Here is an 18,998-nt window from a genome sequence, read left to right on the forward strand (position 1 = left end):
TTCAATTTTAATCTTTACATTTTGTTTTATAGTAAAAGTGAAATAAGGGGGCAGCCCCGGTGGCTCAGCGGTTTAGCGCCGCCTTCAGCCCAGGGCATGATCCTGGAGACCCGGAATTGAGTCCCACATCGGGCTCCCTGTTTCTCCCTCTGCCTGTGTCTCTGCCTCTCTCTCTATGTCTCTCATGAATAAATAAATAAAATATTTTTTAAAAAAGTTAAATAAGGACCTGGCTTTCCTTTTCCCCCCAAATATAATCAAATAAATAATCAAACAGCCCATTTATTGAATAGCTAATTCTTCCTCTGTTAATTTAAAATGCCAATTATATTATATACTAGATTTTCATATATACATAGGCCTGCTCTGGAATTTCTATCCATATCCATTATTGTAAATTTATGGTATATTTTGGTATCTAGTAGAATAAACACAGAAAGGTTTTATTCTCTAAAAGTGGCATTGTTATCAACCCATTCTAGACTAGGTAAATTAACAAACAAGATATAAGTTTATTTATCACACTAAAAAGTTTCAAATGTTGATATACTGGGTAATCTTTCATAGTGTGTTAAATAGGCATTTAATATGGAGAATTGTCTTTTCATTCATGAGATTTTTTTCAGTTATACTGATTCTACATCAATTCCTATTAAGCATATTGTCAATAAACATACATTTGCAACTCTTTTTTTCCTGTTTATTTATTGAATATAATTTTGTAACTGTTGATTCTAGTAACAATTTTGGGTTTGTAATTTGAATGCTTTATCATATTTTTATAATTCATTTTTTTATATTTTACAAAAGTATTGATCTGTAATGGACTAGAAAGGTTTTTTTTTTTTAATGGCCCTTCAATCAAAGAAAGTATGTGATGTGATGAGCACTGGGTATTATACTATATGCTGGCAAATTGAATTTAAATTTAAAAATCAATAAATAAATAGCCCTTCACTACAGAGTTTGAGAGGCAAGCTAGTTCTAGAGAGCCAACCAATTTCAATTTCCAGTTGTTTGCCATTTGTATAGAGAAATATGATTGATTTTTGTATGTCAGTCTCGAATCCCATAACCTGCTAAATTCACTAAGCAGTTCCAGTCACCTTTTGGTAGCTTCCTTAGGACTTTCTACGCTACTAATTCATATTATCTGAAAATAGAGAATTTTATTTCTTCTTTTCCTTTTCTTGTCTTTTTGTACAGACTAGGATCTCCAGTACAATGTTGAATCAAAGTGCTGAGAGTGGACATCCTTGTATTGTTTTTAATCTTAGTGGAGAAAGCATTCAGTTCTTTATCATTAGGTATGGCCTTAGATATAGGTTTTATGTAGATTGTCTTCTTTTCATGTTAGAGAAATTCCCTTCTAGTCCTAGTTTGCCAAGAGTTGTTAATTCAAAAAATGGAGGTTAGATTCTGTCAGGAGCTTTTTTTGTATCTATTGATATGATATGTTTGTTTGTTTTAGTCTGTTAACATACTAAACTGAATGATATTTATATGTTAAACTAATCTTGTATTATTGGGAAAACTCAGCTTGGTCACATGTATTATCGAATTCAATTTTCCAAAATATTGTTGAGGGTTTTTACATATATACAACATGAGCGATACTGGTCTGTAGCTTTATTTTTATTTTTGTTTTCTTTTTAATACCTTTGTCTGGTTTTGCTATTAAAGTAATGCTTGGTAATGCTCATAGAATGAATTGGAAAGTGTGTCGTCTCTTCCGTTTTCTAGAACAGTTTGTGTAGAATTGGTATCGTTTCTTTCTCTTTGGTAGAATTCTCCAATGAAGACTTCTAGGAGTTTCCTTCATGACTACAAATTCAGTTTCTTTAATAGATATAGGTGATTTCGGGTTAGCTCCAACATGTAAAGAGCTTGGAAGCTGTCACTCCCATCCTTACAAGAAACGCTAAACAAACTAAAAATCAATAATGTCTTTGTACCTGTTAAAGAACTGATGTCTCAGGATGAGCCATCACCCTGAAATCTGAAGACAGAGGTGAATCCAAAGATTGCTGGAGTCTGAGTATGGAATAGTAGAACAGTGAGAAATTCCTAAAACTAACACACAATCTTAGGAGGCTCACGTTTTTGTAGGTTTTATCTCCAGGAACACTACCAGAATCTCATGGTCAGTCTTCCATGGCTCTGGCAGGGAAAGGGTAAGAGCAATCATTGTAAAATATGTCCAGTATTCTCCATAACAAAGACCTAAAAAGACCTTAAAACAGACTTATCCTACTTAGGGAAAAGGGCATTTCTCCTACTCTAACCCACTTTGTTTTTCATGTCTTACCTACGGGGGCAAAAAAGCTAAGAGACACTTAGTCTAAGGATGCAGGCCCACTAAAAATAAAATGAAAAAAATTTTTTTAGAGAGAGCAAGCATCAGAGTGCAGGGACCAGAGAGGGGAATGGGGCACAGAGTGGGGGAGAGGGGGAGAGAGAGAGAGAGAGAGAGAGAGAGAGAGAGAGAGAGAGAGAATCCCCAGCAGGCTTCACGCTCAGCACAGAGCCCAACATGGGGCTCGATCTCATGACCCTAAGATCATGACCTGAGCTAAAATCAAGGTTTGGACTCCCAAAGTAATGAGCCACCTAGGTATCCCTAAAAAATTAAAATTTAATCTTGAGATTATAGGCCACATTCTTTCTCTTCCATCTTACTGCCACACCAAAAGGTTTCCAATATAATAGCAGTGGATTATAGCTGAGAGAGCTGTAAGACATAGACTTTCTTTGATGAAGAGCATACAGGGAAGCTCAATGTCAAGGGGACAGACAAAAACAAGAACACAAGGAAATTTGAAGCCTCTGCAACAAACCCCAATTACAGTCCAACTCTTGCCCAGATCAACATAAAACACTAGATCCTATTACTCAATATATGATGCCCAGTTTCTAATAAGTAATTATAAAGCATGTTAACAAGAAAAAACAGTCTGAAGTGATAGTCAGATTTTCAATTTCTTCTTGAATGAGCTTTGTTTTTTAAAGGGATTTGTCCATTTCATCTAAGTTTTAAATTTATTGGCATTGTTTATAACATTCCATTTTTATTTAATAAGTATAGGATCTATAATACTATTCATAATTTATGCATTTTTTCCTTATCTGGCCAGAGCTTTATCAATTTTATTGATTTTTCTTAAAAAAAAACAGATTTTTGTTTTACGAAAATTCTCCAATTGTTCTTCTGCTTTTTGATTTTTGCTATTCTCTTCCTTTCTTCCTTTCTTCTACTTATTTTAGCTTCAGTTTGTTCTTTTTCTAATTTCTTAAGTAGAAGCTTAGAAGTCATTGATTTTAAACACTTTGACTTATATAAGCATTTAATGCTAAAAATATCATTCTACTCCTTCTTCAGGTACTTTGCTTTGGCAACTATCTCCCCATCTCCTGCATCATCAATTTTTCCCTTGCCACTGAATGATTCCCATCTTCATACAAACATGCTGTTATGATTGATTATTGGGGGGCAGTGTGGAGAAAAAACTCTGTTTCTCCCTCATCTTCCTCGGGTTATCATCCCATTTCCCTACTGTAATTATAATGGTTATCTGTACTTGATATGCTGTGTCAATGTCCTTAACATCCAATATCTATAATCCACCCCACTTAGGTATTCATCCCTACATTGAAATTCCATCTCTCCATATGTAATGATTAATTCTTACTCCTCATTTTACTCATTATTCAACAGCATTGACAAACCTTCCCCTCTCAGGTCACCACATTCTCCTGATTTTCCTTCTTTCCTCAGTGGACAACTCCATTTCCTCTTTCCAACCTCTCAACTGGAGTGCCCCAGGGTTCAGTCCTCAGTCCTACTTTTTCCTCTGGATCTACATACATTACCCATTACGCCCTTCATCTACTGCTATCCATCCATTGCCTTTTATCTACTACTAAAATTTCAAGTATCATGCACTCAACCTATTCCATGTTATTTCATAATTGGTAGTACACATTTTTTAGTTGCTGTAAAGTAATATTTATGTGTTTTAATCTAGGCAGTTAGGTTATATGTTCCCAGAGGACAAAAATCTGCACCATCTTGTTCTTTTCCATCCTTTTAAAGTATTTAATACAGTGTTTTGTACATGGAAGGCCCTGATTAAACACTACAAACCCCACCTCTGATTTTGCTCAAGCACTGAAAAATGAATGGTTTTACTACTAGGTAGAAGGATTTACAGTGATCTACATGTATACAAGTACTTCCTATTATTGAGTCTTAAAGCCAAGACCTGCTCAGGGATCATCATCTATTACGGTCACCTTAGAATGTGTCAAATCCTTAAAAATTCTTTTACTGAGACTGAATCCATAAGCCAGTTGAGTGGTTCCATCTATTCAGTATATACTTCTTTCCACTGGAGATTTTTCATGTGTTGAGGCTGGTCACAGGGAAGTCCTTATTCCAGCTAAATACCAAACAAACAACAATTAAACTAGAGCCACAGTTTCAGTGGGGAAGGGCCAAAAAAATTGTATACAAATCTGGGCTATTACCTAAGAAATGCACACCTTTTCCACTGGCTTACAAGTGAGGACTAAAAAGCTCTTGGTCTCTGAGGATATTTCATCTACCTGAGGATATTTCATAAACCTGGAGGAGCCTCATTTCCAACCAGAGTGAACAAGCATCACATGGTTTGAGTTTCAGGCCATAATGATTTTCTATATAGTCTGCCTGATGTGTGAAAGCCAAGCTCCTCCCCTTAGCTGCACTGTCTCCATACCAAGGGGAGAAAAAAACAAAAGGACTCTATAGGCTGCTCAGGGTTACTGGATAAAAAGCAAACTCTACTCTCCTTGTCAACCAATTGCCATCTTTAGCCAATATTATATAATGTTTTATAAATTCACTATTTTACAATTACTTAGAGTTTTCAAGGTGAGTTTCCAAGATCTTTGAAAACAATCTTTCACTTGGTTTGACACACCTCAAAGAATGCCTCTGCACCAACTGTTTCTAAACACACAGAAATGAAATAGGCCTTATGAATTTTAAGATAACAAAGATTTTTCTTTAAAAAGTGTCAGAGCTGACCAGTCACAAACAGAATATACAGCCAAGTTTTATAAAAGACAAAAACTGTAACACAGATACTGAAGAATATACTGCTCCAAAGAAGAGGACACAGGAAATGAGTAGTGCCAAACAATATTTTTATTGTTCACAGAAAAATACAGGTCTGGAAAGAGTCTATTGCATTGTGTATTGAATGCAAGGCCTGATATTACAAGTATATACACATAACAGCATAACTGATATAAAATGATACATATTGTATACTTATATAAAATGATACAGCAGCTACCTCTCTAAATGCTAGAATTTAATAGAATAACACCTTTTATTAAATCACAACTGTAAACAATGCAATGATAAACAAAAAGCTCTAAGCAATGCACTTTAAAATTGTTTTGTTGTGATATCTACTTTGTCCACCTGGAGTTAGGAACAGTAGGACCCAAGAAAAACTAATGAAAGCTAGCACTTTCAAGGAGCTCTTCTCAGGGAGCAAGCTGCTGCTGGCCAAGACAGGCAGCCACCCTGGCCTCCCTGAGGCCCTCAGGCCCACAATGACTGCCAATCCCTGCCTTGGGGTTAGTCTGAGGTGACTGCAAAGTGGAAGGAGCACAGGTAGTAGGAAGCTTCTGTCACAACTGCTTGTCCTGACCCTACTCTATGGATAAGAACACCCAGTATGTTTTATGTGGATCTGCCACTCTCAGCAAACACTGAAATGTGCTTTAAGAAAAAAAAAAATTAACAATGAGAACAAAAGCTATTTTCTATGCAATCTGCAGTTATCATCATTTCTTCTTTTCAGCCACTTTTTCATTAGATGCTCTAAAGAGGCTGCTACTACAATATTACCAGCCAGGCTGGCCAGGATTGAGGTAACAAAACTTCTCCAGTTACAACTACTAACTTAGACAAATAAAACATAAATATAAACTCATTAGAAAGCAACAAAATCAAACTGTATTAATCACATGGCAAAATAGTCAAGCACTGCAACAATATTCACATTCCAAGTTCAACTTTAACTATATCCACATTTCCTTCCAAACTGAGAAAACTTTGTGGGGAGGAGAACATAAAATATCAACACCACCTCCTCCTCTCCAAATACTGTCAGGGATCAGAAGGCTCATCATTAATAACAAATGCAGGGAGGAAAAAAAAAGGCATCTCAATATATACACAGCCACAGAGGAAAACTGTACTCTCCCTCTGGGCGCCCTTGGCATTAGGGAAAGCAGAGTTTTGTAAAAATAGTGCCTAAGCTGACTATGGCAATGCTCACATTTTAAGACAAATTAGGATTACAAAGTTCCTTTATTCACAGCAAATCAAAAATTATTAAATAATTTCCTCAGACAAGAGTCTCACCATCAAAGATTTTCCTCTTGCCTGACAAGTTTTTATAAATGAGATTTTACAATAGCCAACTTCTTTAATTAATATTAAACTATTAATGCACAGAGGACATCCTCAGGGTGCAATGAGTAATATTAATATTCTCATATTTTTCAATACTTTACAGATCAAACATTTTATCAGACTACCCATTTAGGAGATTTGTAAGTCAACAGTGATAACCAACTATGTATGTTTCTTATTCTGTTCATCAAAGAATGCCACATTCCAGTAGGAATAAAGCCCAGTTCAATGAGTATTTCATTCCCTTCAACTCTGCACAGTAAATTTCACTGTTCTGTCTCTATGTCCATGACTCTTCCTATGACTCTTCTAGTCTAAGGAAAATCTTGTATAATGGCGGAAAACTGCAAACTCTAGTGGAAGTATTGGTATTAATTAGTGTTGCAAAGTACACTTTAGGGGAATAACTGTAACTGCTATGGGACTGTTTACAGCCTTGCTGGAAATCCTATTTCTTCTGAATCCCTAGATTGACAAATTCTAGTTATTTAACCATGAGAGGGGATTTCACTGATAAAGGTCTGGTTCACGTGAGAAGTTCTGGCCCCAGAAATGATGTGTGGCTAGCCCAAAAATACTGGCCACATTTTCATTTAAAACATGTCCATTATTCTTCCCCCCCACAGTACTGTCAAATTCTTCCATCTGTCATGGAACACTCTCATTGCTTCTCCCATTTCTTTTGGATGTTTTACTGTATATGTGGGATCCACTGAGATTATCACTTTAATGTATAGGGAATTTTCATTGCACACCATTCACTCTCTAAAAGCCATCAACTGGGAACAATTTTTAGTTTAAAGGCACAATTCACTGGCATTTCCTCTTTATAAAGGAAATCAAAAGGGTTGCTAGAAGCTGAACAAATACCTTGGGTATTCCTATAAAGGCAAGGTTATGTCTGCTACTAAAACCCAGAGACATTCGCTAGATCCAAAGATTATATGGATTTTGTAAAAGCATGAATTTGGCAGTTTAAGACATTTCCAATTTTACACTATATCACTTGGTGGGGAAGTGCTGGTTAGTATCACAGGAGCAAATTTAAAGTGTCAACATCACACTATTGGCTTTTATTAACTTTCACCAGCTCTAGTGAAGCCCGTCCAAGGTACATCACTCAGCAACCAGCAGAATGTTCAGAGCTAGAAAAATGGGTTTCACCCCAGCCAGCCCAGGTACCAGCACTCAGCTGGTAAATACTGCCTTGGGGGTAGAACTCATAAAAAGCCTTAAGCCCAGAAAAGACAGAAGTTGCACAAAAATTCTTGGTTTATTAATACCTCCCCAGAAATCAGAAAATAATTAGTTTTAGTTAAAGAAACTGAATCTATGCTCACAAACAATGTAATGCCTCACAAAGCAAAAAGAATGTAAAAACTACAGGAAAAAATACAGCTTGTTAATCAATAGCTTACTTTGGCTAAAGTATCGTAGTAAGTCGTGCAATTTACTATTGCGTGTAGAAGCACAACCTACCATGTCCTCATAAAATAGGGTATGAGTAAGGAGCATGAAAACAGTTCTTAGGGATGAGAGCCCTTTAGCCTTTTGTGACCTAACTTTAAAAGACAAAGGCCGAGCAGGATTGGACATTCACAGATTTACCTGCTCAGCACAAGCTGAGTTGAGAGACAGCTAAACATCTGACATTTATTCATTTATGGTGTTCTCAGGAAGTTCCCATTTGGACACCAATGAGTCTCAACCTGGCTGCATATCAGAGTCATCTGGGAAGCTTTTAAAAATTACCAATTGCCCAGAGGCACCTGGGTGGCTCAGTCGGCTGGGCATCTTGATGCTTGGTTTTGGCTCAGGTCATGATCTCAGGGTACTGAGACTGAGCCTCAAATCAGGCTCCAGGCTCAGCACAGTCTGCTTGTCCCTCTTCCTTGGCTCCTCCCCCAACTCACATAAATAAGTAAAATCCTAAAAGTTACCAAATGCCCGGGCCAATTAAATGTGGAGGGTGGAGCCCAGGGAACAATCTCCTTTCTGCTTTCTCAGGTGACATTCTAATGTGCAGCCAGGACATATACATCCACTAATGTATCCCTTTCAGAGAGCCGTTGCATGAAAGTCATATTTTACCTAGATGGTTTTGTTTTTTTCTAGATTCCACCAGGAAAAGGAATTTTTAGAAAAAGGCACAGTTGTGCTTCCTCTAAAGATGCAGCTTACTGTTTGGCAGGTGCTGGTTCTTGGGGGTTATCTGGAGCGCTGGTTGAAAAGGAGGAAGTCCTTGTCTTGACACAGTAGGCAGAGCTTCAGATTTCGGCAGCTGCCTCCAGCAACAAAGAACGCCCAGATGCCCATGAGTAGCATGATCATATATGTTGACACCAGATTTATTCCATAATGAGGACTTATGAAGGTCTGCAAAAGAAAAATAAATCAGCTTGCATAATGACAGCAGGCTTATTAAACATGTAGAGTCACTAAAGATAAAGGAAAACATAAGACACTTTTTTTAATATATAAATTTATTTTTTATTGGTGTTCAATTTGCCAACATATAGAATAACACCCAGTGCTCATCCCGTCAAGTGCCCACCTCAGTGCCTGTCACTCAGTCACCCCCACCTCCCGCCCACCTCCCCTTCCACCACCCCTAGTTCGTTTCCCAGAGTTAGGAGTCTTTCATGTTCTGCATAAGACACTTTCAGCAGCTGGGGTGCTTCACCAAACATATGATGTATGTCACATACTGAGTACCACAAAGACACACAGAGCTAAAACTGAGTCAACAGACACTAGCCCATAGATGTGTGCTTTACTATATTCAAATGGCAAACCGAGAGGGTAATTACAAGTCAGAATACCCAATAGGAGATACATGCTATACAACCATTTAAAATAATTTGTGTTAATCAACTCTTATAACGTGCCAAAAAGACAAGTCCAAGTTACATTAGGATGAATCCTTAGTATTCAAGGGAACATGAGGGAACAGCATCTCTTTTTCAGTAGAACAATTGTTGAGGGTTTTAAAAGTTCATTTAAAAAATACTGATGAAATGCCAAGAGGTATGGTGTTACACAACACTGAACACTTCATTAGGATCTCTCCTAATGAAGCTTATATGCTAGTAAGTGAGACAAGTAATGAATGAAGAAACAAAGGAATCAAATAATTACATATTATGATGAATGCTAGGTAGAATAATCGTAATTGTGATGATGCTAGCTAAGTAAGAACAAGGTGGTCTATTTAGGTTGCTCAGGGGAAGTCCTGAGGAAGTGGCATTTAAAATGACACATATAGTTGGAGGAGAAAATGAGCTTTGTGCAGACTGAGGGAGGGAACCATAGGACAGCAGAGAACTTAGTGCAGCTGAGAACCTGAGTGATATTAATATGTGTGTAGGGATGGGATGTGTGCATGAGATAAGGTCAGAGAGGAAGGTAGGAAACAGTTAATGCAGCAAGTTGATATGGAGAACGGACCTCATCCCCAGGGTAATAGAAGGCCACAGAAGGGGTCAAGGTAAGGGAGCTGAATAACTTGATTTCGATATATAAAACTGCACAGAACAGATGAAAGGAGGCAATGATGAAAGCAAAGAGACCCGTTACAAGCACTGGCTGAGGAGTACAGGATGGTGACTTAGACCAGGGTGGCAGCAGTAGAGATGAGTGGGGAATATGAATGGAGAGGACTTGCTGATGGATGGAATATGAGGGAAAATGGGAGGCTAAAATGACTTCCATGTTTCTGGTTTTGGTAAATGGTGGTGCTTTTTATTTAGCTAGATGAAAAAGACTTGGAGAAAGATTACACTCAGAGTGATGGGTGAGAATCAAGTTCAATGAAGACAAGCTAAGTAAGAGTAGCGTGCCTATGAGATTTCAAAGGACAGATGTCCTTTGGCATTAGGTATATGGCTATGGGGCTCAAAACAAAGGCTTGGACTAGAAAAAGGAATACAGAAGCACCATTATAGACAGTATGTAAAGCCATGGCTCTGAATGCAGTTACCCAGGGAGCTATTGTAGAGTGAAGGTAAAGGAGAAGCCAAGACTAAGCCCCTAAATTTTTTGTGCTGTTTAGTATCACAGAAGCAAATTAAAAGTGTCAACACCATTCTATCAGCTTGACTCTTATTGAAAAAGAGTCAGCAAAGGGGTCTGAGAAGAGCAAACAGTGAAGTAAGAGGAAAATGAGGACAGTGTGACGTTGAAGTCAAAAGATGAAAATGTTTCACAGAGAGTGGTAGTCAATTCTTTTAAAGGTGCTGAGATGAAAACAAAAACACCAATGTCCATTCGATTTGGAGAAATGAAGATCTTTTTTTTTTTTTTTTTTTTTATCTTGACAAGTGCAACTTTAGAAGGGTAGCTGAGTAGAAACCAGATTGGAACTACAACTATGAGAGGTGAATAAGTGCAAACAAAATTAGTGGAGATAACTGAAAAATTCTGCCATGATGAGGAACAGAAAAAAAAAAAGGAATGATGGCTAGAAGGGGAAAAAGGCAAGAGTGGAAAGTTTTATTTAAGATATGTCTATATGCTGACGAAGAGAGGGAAAAGCTGGTGATGTGGGATGGAGGGCACAATCAGAGGAGTGAAGTCCTCATTGGAGAGAACTGGATCTAGAGCCCAGGTGGAGGGATTGGCCTCTGAGAGAAGAAGGGATACATCCTTTACCTAGAGTAAGCTGGGGAGATGGGTTCCCAACTAGCCCAGCCCTTATACTTAACAAAGAGGAGGATTCAACTGGGGCAACCTATCCACCATTCACCTCCATGGCTCCTCACTGTCCTTACTCTCACCCTACCTGCACATGCCCTTGGTTAAGACACCAATCCTGACTATTAGCTCTGGCCAGGTAAATGGGCTGATTCTGTAGTACAGTGGCACCTTCTGCAGAAAAATGCTTTTCTCAAGAGGCATCTGTGGGCATGGGAGGTATTGAGCATATTCTGGATTCTCCAGAAATCCACTGAATTTTAATATACTTCACAGAGTGCTAAGCTCTTTTGTATATCTCTTTAAATTTCCTTCTCCTTTAAACAATTACAGAATCAATATGTGATTGTTGTAGAAAATTAAAATGTACAAATGAGTAAAATAAACATTTTAACATCTGAAATTCAGATAAATTAATATTTATTGAACAGAAAACAAAAACTGCAAGTGATAAAGCAAAATTGATTAAACTACACTTAAATGAAGAACTTTTGCTCATATAAAAGACAACATAAAGAGAATGTCAAGATAAACCACAATATAGGAGAAGCTATTTACTGTATGTATATCTGACAAAGGCTTTTTTTTTTAGAGCATACAGAAAGAATTCCTAAAAATAAAAAAGACAACCCAATAGGATTATAGGAAAAAGATTTAAACAGGCACTTCACAAAAGAATTATTCAAATGGCCAATAAATATATGAAGACATGCTTAATCTCATTAATCATTAGGGAAATGCAAACAAAAACCATAATGCAATACTACAATATACTTAGTGGGATGAGTAACAAGAGTGTGACATACTACCTGTTGGTGAAGAAATGGAGGAACTGCCACTCACAAATTAATGATGGGGATGTAAGCTGATACAACTACTCTAAAAACTGAGTAGTATACATAGTTGACATTTGTACACCACATGACCAGCAATTCCACTCCTAGGCATATATCCAAAAGAAATGTGTACATATTTCAAAAGAGGCATATACTAGAATGCTCAAAGCATTACTGTTCACAATAGAAGCTGGAGATACCATTTCTGCTGGATAATGGATAGATAAAACAAGGTATAGTCACAAAGTAGAATATTACACTGCAAAAAATGAACTAATAACTATACATACAAATGAATCTCACAAATATGCTGTTGAGTGAAATTGGAGTCACACACAAGAGCAAATACTATGTGGTTCTGTTTACATAAAATACCAAAAGGCAGTCAAGCTACAGTGTTAGAAGTCAGGACTAAGGTAGAAGGCTCATGGAAGCTGATAATGTTTTAGTTTACATTTGGGTTCAAGTTACATAGGTTATATTCATCAAGATGTATACTTCTGATCAGTATGCTTTTCTGTATGTGTATTTTAACATGAAAATCACTTAAACATTTCTGAAATCTACTATTCAGAGATAACTACTGTTAACATTTTGGCATATAATCTTTCAAATTTCCGGGTTCTTTTAAATTTATTCTCCTGGGTTCTTTTTAATCATTAAAGAGAATATCAACTATTCAATAATTAACCACATTTATTGGATTGAGGATACAAAGATTGATAAAATATAGTCCCATCTTGATGACCAAACTCTAGATAGATATAAGAACTATATTAAATAAAACAATGCTTTCTGAGGATAAGTGTTATAACAGCTATGAATTAAGAGCTAGCCATTGTGCTGCTCTTAGGAATATACAAGGAATATACACCTTTTCCAGGGATGTTTCACACTGAATCAGTACTTTTCCAAATTGACTTAGGTTAGAGAGAATGGAGTCACTGCAAATAAAACAGCATGGACAAGGCATGCCTGTTGAGTAGCCATAATGGATCAATTTAGATGGAGTACATGATGTAAACTGTGGGAAGCAGCAAGAAGGTAAATTTTACACCCAGTAAGGTTGATAAAAGGCTTAGGTCAAACAAAGAAGTCTGGGTATCTGCTACAGCTGATCATTTTCTCAAATACTTGGCTTCCAGAATACCTGCCTCTTGGTTTTTCTCCAACCTCAGTAGTGGCTCCTTCTCAATCTCCTTTGCTGTCTCCTCTTTCCCTAGCCTTAATGTGGGAGTATCCCAGGGCTCAGTCCCTGGGCCTCTTCTCTTGTCTGCTTAAACTTATTCCTTGTAATCACCATTTTCTGGCCTGGATTTCTCTCCCAAACTCCAGACTTCTTCATCCAACTGCCTAACAGATATTTTCACTTGGACATCCAATAGGTACCGCTATTTACATTTATAATGTGCCCAGATAAACTCTTGATCTCCCTTCACCAGCTTCCCTATCCAGCTGATGGCAACTCCATCCTTCTAATTGTCCAGGCCAAAATCCTGGAAACATCCTTTGGCTCTTCTTCTTTCTCTCCAATGCCTTAGCCTGTCAGGAAATACTGTTTGCTCTACTTTCAAAAATATGTTCTCAATCTCATTTCTCATTTTATCCATTGCTATTTCATCCAAATTATCACCATCCTCCTCTTGATGACTATAATCTCTTTCCCTGATACAGATTACCCTTAAAACAGCAAAGTGATCCTTTTAAAATGTTAGATCATGTCCCTCTCTTTAACACCCTACAATGACTCCCCTTTCACCAAGAGTAAATGTCAAAGTTCTGCATTATCCAGATGTGGTTCTCACTTCCAACCTCTACTTCCCTCCCACCCTCAACTCTAACAGTTTCTCCTACTAACTTTCCCCCTAGCTCATTCTGTTTTGGCCACCCTCAGTTCCAAAAACATGCCAAACAAGTTCTTTGATCTTAGGACTTTGCCACTGGCTGTGCAGTCCAGGATGCTCTTTCTCCAGACAGCCACATGATCAATCTAATTCACTTCTTTGCTCAAATATCACCTTCACAATGAAGCCTACACTGACCACCTAATTCAAAAATTTGACATCTCCTGCCTCCCTATATTCTGGATTCCTTTTACCCTGATTTACTATCCACAGCACCTATCACTATAAAATTTATTATTTATTACATCTACTGTTTAATACTGAACTGTAAAAACAGATCTTTATTTTGTTCACTAAACTATTTTGTTTACCTAGAGCAGTGTCTGGAACACAGAAGGCACTTAGTAAATATTTGAATAAATTAATAGCCAATTGGATCCATAAAAAGGACATTTGCTTTTTCATGTAATTTCCTTTCTGATTATAAAACTGTACATTGTAGGGACACCTGGGTGGCTTAGCGGTTGAGCATCTGCCTTTGGCTCAGGGCGTGATTCCAGAGTCCTGGGATCCAGTCCCATATCAGGCTCCCTGCACGGAACATGCTTCTCCCTCTGCCTGTGTCTCTGCCTCTCTCTGTCTCTCATGAATAAATAAATAAAATCTTAAAAAAAAATAAAATAAAAGTGTGCACTGCAGAAAATCTGGAACATGCCAAAAACTATGAAGAAAAAAAGAAGCCACTCAGAATAAATGCTGTTAAGATTTTAATGTAGTCTCTTTCCAGTCTTTTTTCCATGAAGATTTGGCTTCACATAGTTGCCATCATATTAAAGGTAACTTTAGTATCCTGCACCACTGAAAGGTTTAAGGTAGGGGAAACAGTAAGATTGTATTTTTATCTATCTATCTATCTATCTATCTATCTATCTATCTATCTATCTATCTTTTAAGTCATCTCTATGCCCAGCCTAAGACTCAAACTCATGATCTTGAGATCAAGAGCCACATGGTCTACCAACTAAGCCAGCCAGGCACCCTTGTAAAACTGCATTTTAGATGGATCAAAGGTCAAGGAGTCCAGTATGAGAACTTGATATAAATTTTAAATGATGGGGATCCCTGGGTGGCGCAGCGGTTTAGCGCCTGCCTTTGGCCCAGGGCGCGATCCTGGAGACCCGGGATCGAATCCCACGTCAGGCTCCCGGTGCATGGAGCCTGCTTCTCCCTCTGCCTGTGTCTCTGCCTTTCTCTCTCTCTGTGTGACTATCATAAATAAATAAAAAAATTTTGAAAAAAATAAATTTTAAATGATGGAGAAGAGAGAAGCGTGAGGAACCTTTTCAATACTCTGAAGTGAAAAATTACAAGGGTCTGGACAAGGTAGTGGTGGGGATAATTCCAATGTAAATATATGACAAATTAAAATGAAAGTCAGACCCAAAGCATTAAATAGTTCTTTAAAAATATATCTAGTCAAATTTTATTTTTAAATTTTATTTATTTTGAAAACTGGCATGCTTACCATTTCAGTGTGGAAAAGAGTAAACTGGGCACTCTTGTTATTGATCAGAATGAGCAAAAATGATACAACTTTTGTGGAGAGTATTAAAAATATTTATACATTTTAACTTCATATTTTCATTCCTTGGAATCTAAATATCATATTGAAAAACTTTCACGTACAAAGATGTTCAAGACAGCATTGTAAGACGCAAAAGTAGAAAAAGATGTGATCAATCAGTTAAGCAAACGGTAATATAATTTTTATGTAATAAGATTATTAAAATGTATATATTAAAAGGATTTGTAATATCATGGAAATTGTTTAAAATATATTACATAACATAAACATAATACAAAACTACTTCAGATTTGACTCTTCCCCTAAAAGAAAGATGGAGAAAAATCTTTAATGAAATCAACCAACAAATAGTTATTTTCTATAAGAAGACTCAGATGATTTATTTATCTACCATTCACTCAATAACTTTTCTGAATTTCTTCATTTGACTATGAGCATGTATTTCATTTATAGTGGAATCTACCATTTTAGATATGGGGACCTGAGTTCCAAAAAACAATGTGAGCATGGTGGCAATACTCACCAGGGCAGACACCAGCAGATGGGTCAAAAGAACTATAAGAAGGGCAGACCACTTTTTCTTCTCACAGCCATCAAAAAATATGATGCCCCAGAACACATGCAGTAATATGATAACCAGCGTCATGAAAGCTGAAAGACAGTCATCCATTAGTGTCCAGTCATATAGACAACAGATGCCAAAACCCACTGACCACCTGCTCATGACACAAGCTCTTGGGATACACCACACCACTGAGAGTAAACACCACCTGTCAGAACTAGGACATACATTTGCTCAAATGGTACCTTGGGAAGCAATACTTCTTAACAAGGGGGTCAGCTCTGCAGCACCTTCTCATCTAAATGTGAACTTGTTAAATCTAAAGTCAGTTTGGATCTGGCTTTCAAAAAGTTTGAGGAAGGAAATACAACTAGTGTGGTATCTAATCAGATCTTTCCAAATTAGCCTTCTGCACTTTCCTCAATTAAATGGACTACCTTCAATTTAAACCAGTCTGCTCACTAAAGTGGAATTTCTCCTGTATTCTCTCCTTTTCTTATAAAAAATGCCAATGGAAGAATAAAAATATTAAAAATTGCAATAATTCTCTTAGATTCTTAAGCAACTGAAACTGAATTTGATCAGCACACTCAGGTTTTTCTGTGGAATAGTTGTGTGTGTGTGTGTGTGTGTGTGTGTGTGTGTGTGTCTCCTGTGCCCTGGAAACATTTAAAAAGGGCAAGTCCCACATATTCTGAAAGTTTTAAGATAAAAAAAAGGCAAATCACTTTTCCTTTTCAGCCACAAAATAAAATACAATTAACACCCACCAATCTGACAAAAATTCAAGTCTGATAATTCTCTTTCACACTGCAGATAGAAAATCAATTCAGCATTACCTAGTAAAGTTGAAAATATGTATTTCACTCCAACAATTCCACAGCTAGATCTATATTTTGAAGCAGTTAGTTCCTGGATTAATAGATCACTAGTACCTGAGAACTTGTTAGGAATGCAAATTCTTGGGACCCTTAGACCTCCTGAATCAGAAAATGAGCCTAGCAACATGTGTTTAAATAGCCCTGCAGGATGGGCAGCCCTGATGGCTCAGCGGTTTAGCGCCGCCTGCTGCCCAGGGTGTGATCCTGGAGACCCGGGATGGAGTCCCCCCACGTCAGGCTCCCTGCATGGAGCCTGCTTCTCCCTCTGCCTGTGTTTCTGCCCCCCCCCCCTCTCTCTCTCTCTCTCTCTCTCCTCTCAGTGTATTTTCATGAATAAATAAATAAAATCTTTAAAAAAAATAGCCCTGCAGGGGATTCTGATGTATGGTCAAATCTGAGAACCACTGCTGAAACAAATAATTTCCATCATTACCAGAATGCCTAACTTGTGGTGTATTCATACAATGGTACACTGTATGATCCTTAATATAAATGATCTCAAGAATATAATGCTGAGTAGGTAAGAAAGCATACTGTGGGAAAATCCCTATTTATACAAAATCCAAAACATCCAAAAACAATATTAAAAGGACATAACTACTGTGGTTGGAGCAAAGCAAGTTTTTCTATCTAGTGACAGCGTGCCATCATTTCAGTAAATCATGGCAAATACCTTAAATAGAGGAGAAATTTTAAAATATATATTTGGGATGACAGTAGACTAAAACTCAAATGATGTAAGGTACTTTCCTGCTAAAAAAAAAAAAAAAAAAATCTTTGAAGGACTGATATTGTATCCAAAGTAAAGTCTAAATATCTGATTACCACACAAGGCCCTCTATATCCTAGACCTATATTATCATCCTTTACTAATCTTCAAATATAGCCTATACAGCAGAAAACCAGAACTCTTATATCCTATGTCTCTGTTTTTACTTTTTTAACTGATTGTCCCTTTTTCCTGAATACACAGCACTTCCCTGCCATTTCACCACATCCAAATCTTACTTTAATATCTAGCTTAATGCCATCTCCTTGGTGAATTCTGACACCTACTCTTCATTTTTTAAAAACACTCAGCACACATTTATTGAGCACCTGGATAGACTGGCCTGAAGACTCTGTACAGGAGCTCAGGAGTCACACAGTCCCGAGATGGAATGCCAGCTCCACGGTGTGTCTGTGGGCAAACTATTTAACCTCCTTTGCCTTCTGTTTCCTTTATTTCTAAAATAGGGACAATAATATCTCATAGGGCTGTTGCAGTGAGGAACAGTGTTTTGTAAACCACAGCTTTTCAATAAATGATACTATTATGTGCTATAGTCTCCTGATTCAAAGATGACTACAGCAAGGCCTTCAGTGACTTATACGGTCAGGCAGGAAAGCAAGGCAAAGCAGCAAGCAATATCACATTTATCCCAGCTTCCTGGGTAGTATGCTTTTTAAAATGTACTCTTCTTCACTCTTACAGATTATTTCTTCCTCTGACCTGTATTACCTTTTAAATTTATTTTCTTCCTCCCCTCTTTCCTTAATCCATACAAGTACTTATTCGATGTCCATCATGGGCAGGTACTGTTCCTGGCACTGGGGCTACCACAGTGCATAAAATACAATCTCAAGGAACTTTGCCTCATCCTTTCAGTTTACTGTTTTATTAACAGCATCCAAAAGGGATCTCTCAGACATTTGTTAAAACACTCTATGTGCTTACTTGACTGCTTATTTATTCAGCTGGCATTAGTTTCTGGCTGCCTTCCGTGTCATCATAAGCCTTTATTATTACAATGTGCTATTTAGGATACTGGAATTCATTGTTTATTCCGTCTGCAACTGGTCAGAGGTCCAAGAGAAACTGAGACCAGAATATCTATTGGGCCACATACAGGTAGCTAGAGATACATGCATACTATTTTGATACTTTTCTCTAGTAAATAGAATTAATTTCCACTAGAAATGAAGATTCGCTAATAGTACCTCTAGGATATTATCTTTTAATGACTAAAACTTTCTCATTTCGTGTTCCTAACTATAAAATTCTAAAAGTCCTTCAGTAAATCTAACTCTGAAATTTGCTTTGTTCTAATATTTATAAAAGTAGAAAAATCTCCCTGAACTAATAA

At 37.2% G+C, this 18,998-nt stretch overlaps 1 protein-coding gene across 1 annotated transcript in view; it reads right to left on the reverse strand.

The window, feature by feature from the left end:
- Positions 1–4,072: 4,072 nt before the first annotated feature.
- APH1B (aph-1 homolog B, gamma-secretase subunit) overlaps positions 4,073–18,998 on the reverse strand; it is a 34,025-nt gene continuing 19,099 nt past the window's right edge. Inside the window, exons 5-7 of the mRNA XM_041744450.1 lie at positions 15,953–16,080; positions 8,654–8,848; positions 4,073–4,439 (exon numbers count right to left, since the gene is read on the reverse strand). Of these exons, the coding sequence (XP_041600384.1) occupies positions 8,681–8,848; positions 15,953–16,080 (296 nt within the window). The 3' untranslated portion in view covers positions 4,073–4,439; positions 8,654–8,680. The remainder of the gene's footprint in view (positions 4,440–8,653; positions 8,849–15,952; positions 16,081–18,998) is intronic.

This window comes from Vulpes lagopus, chromosome 2, assembly GCF_018345385.1.
Source record: "Vulpes lagopus strain Blue_001 chromosome 2, ASM1834538v1, whole genome shotgun sequence".
Lineage (NCBI taxonomy): Eukaryota > Metazoa > Chordata > Mammalia > Carnivora > Canidae > Vulpes > Vulpes lagopus.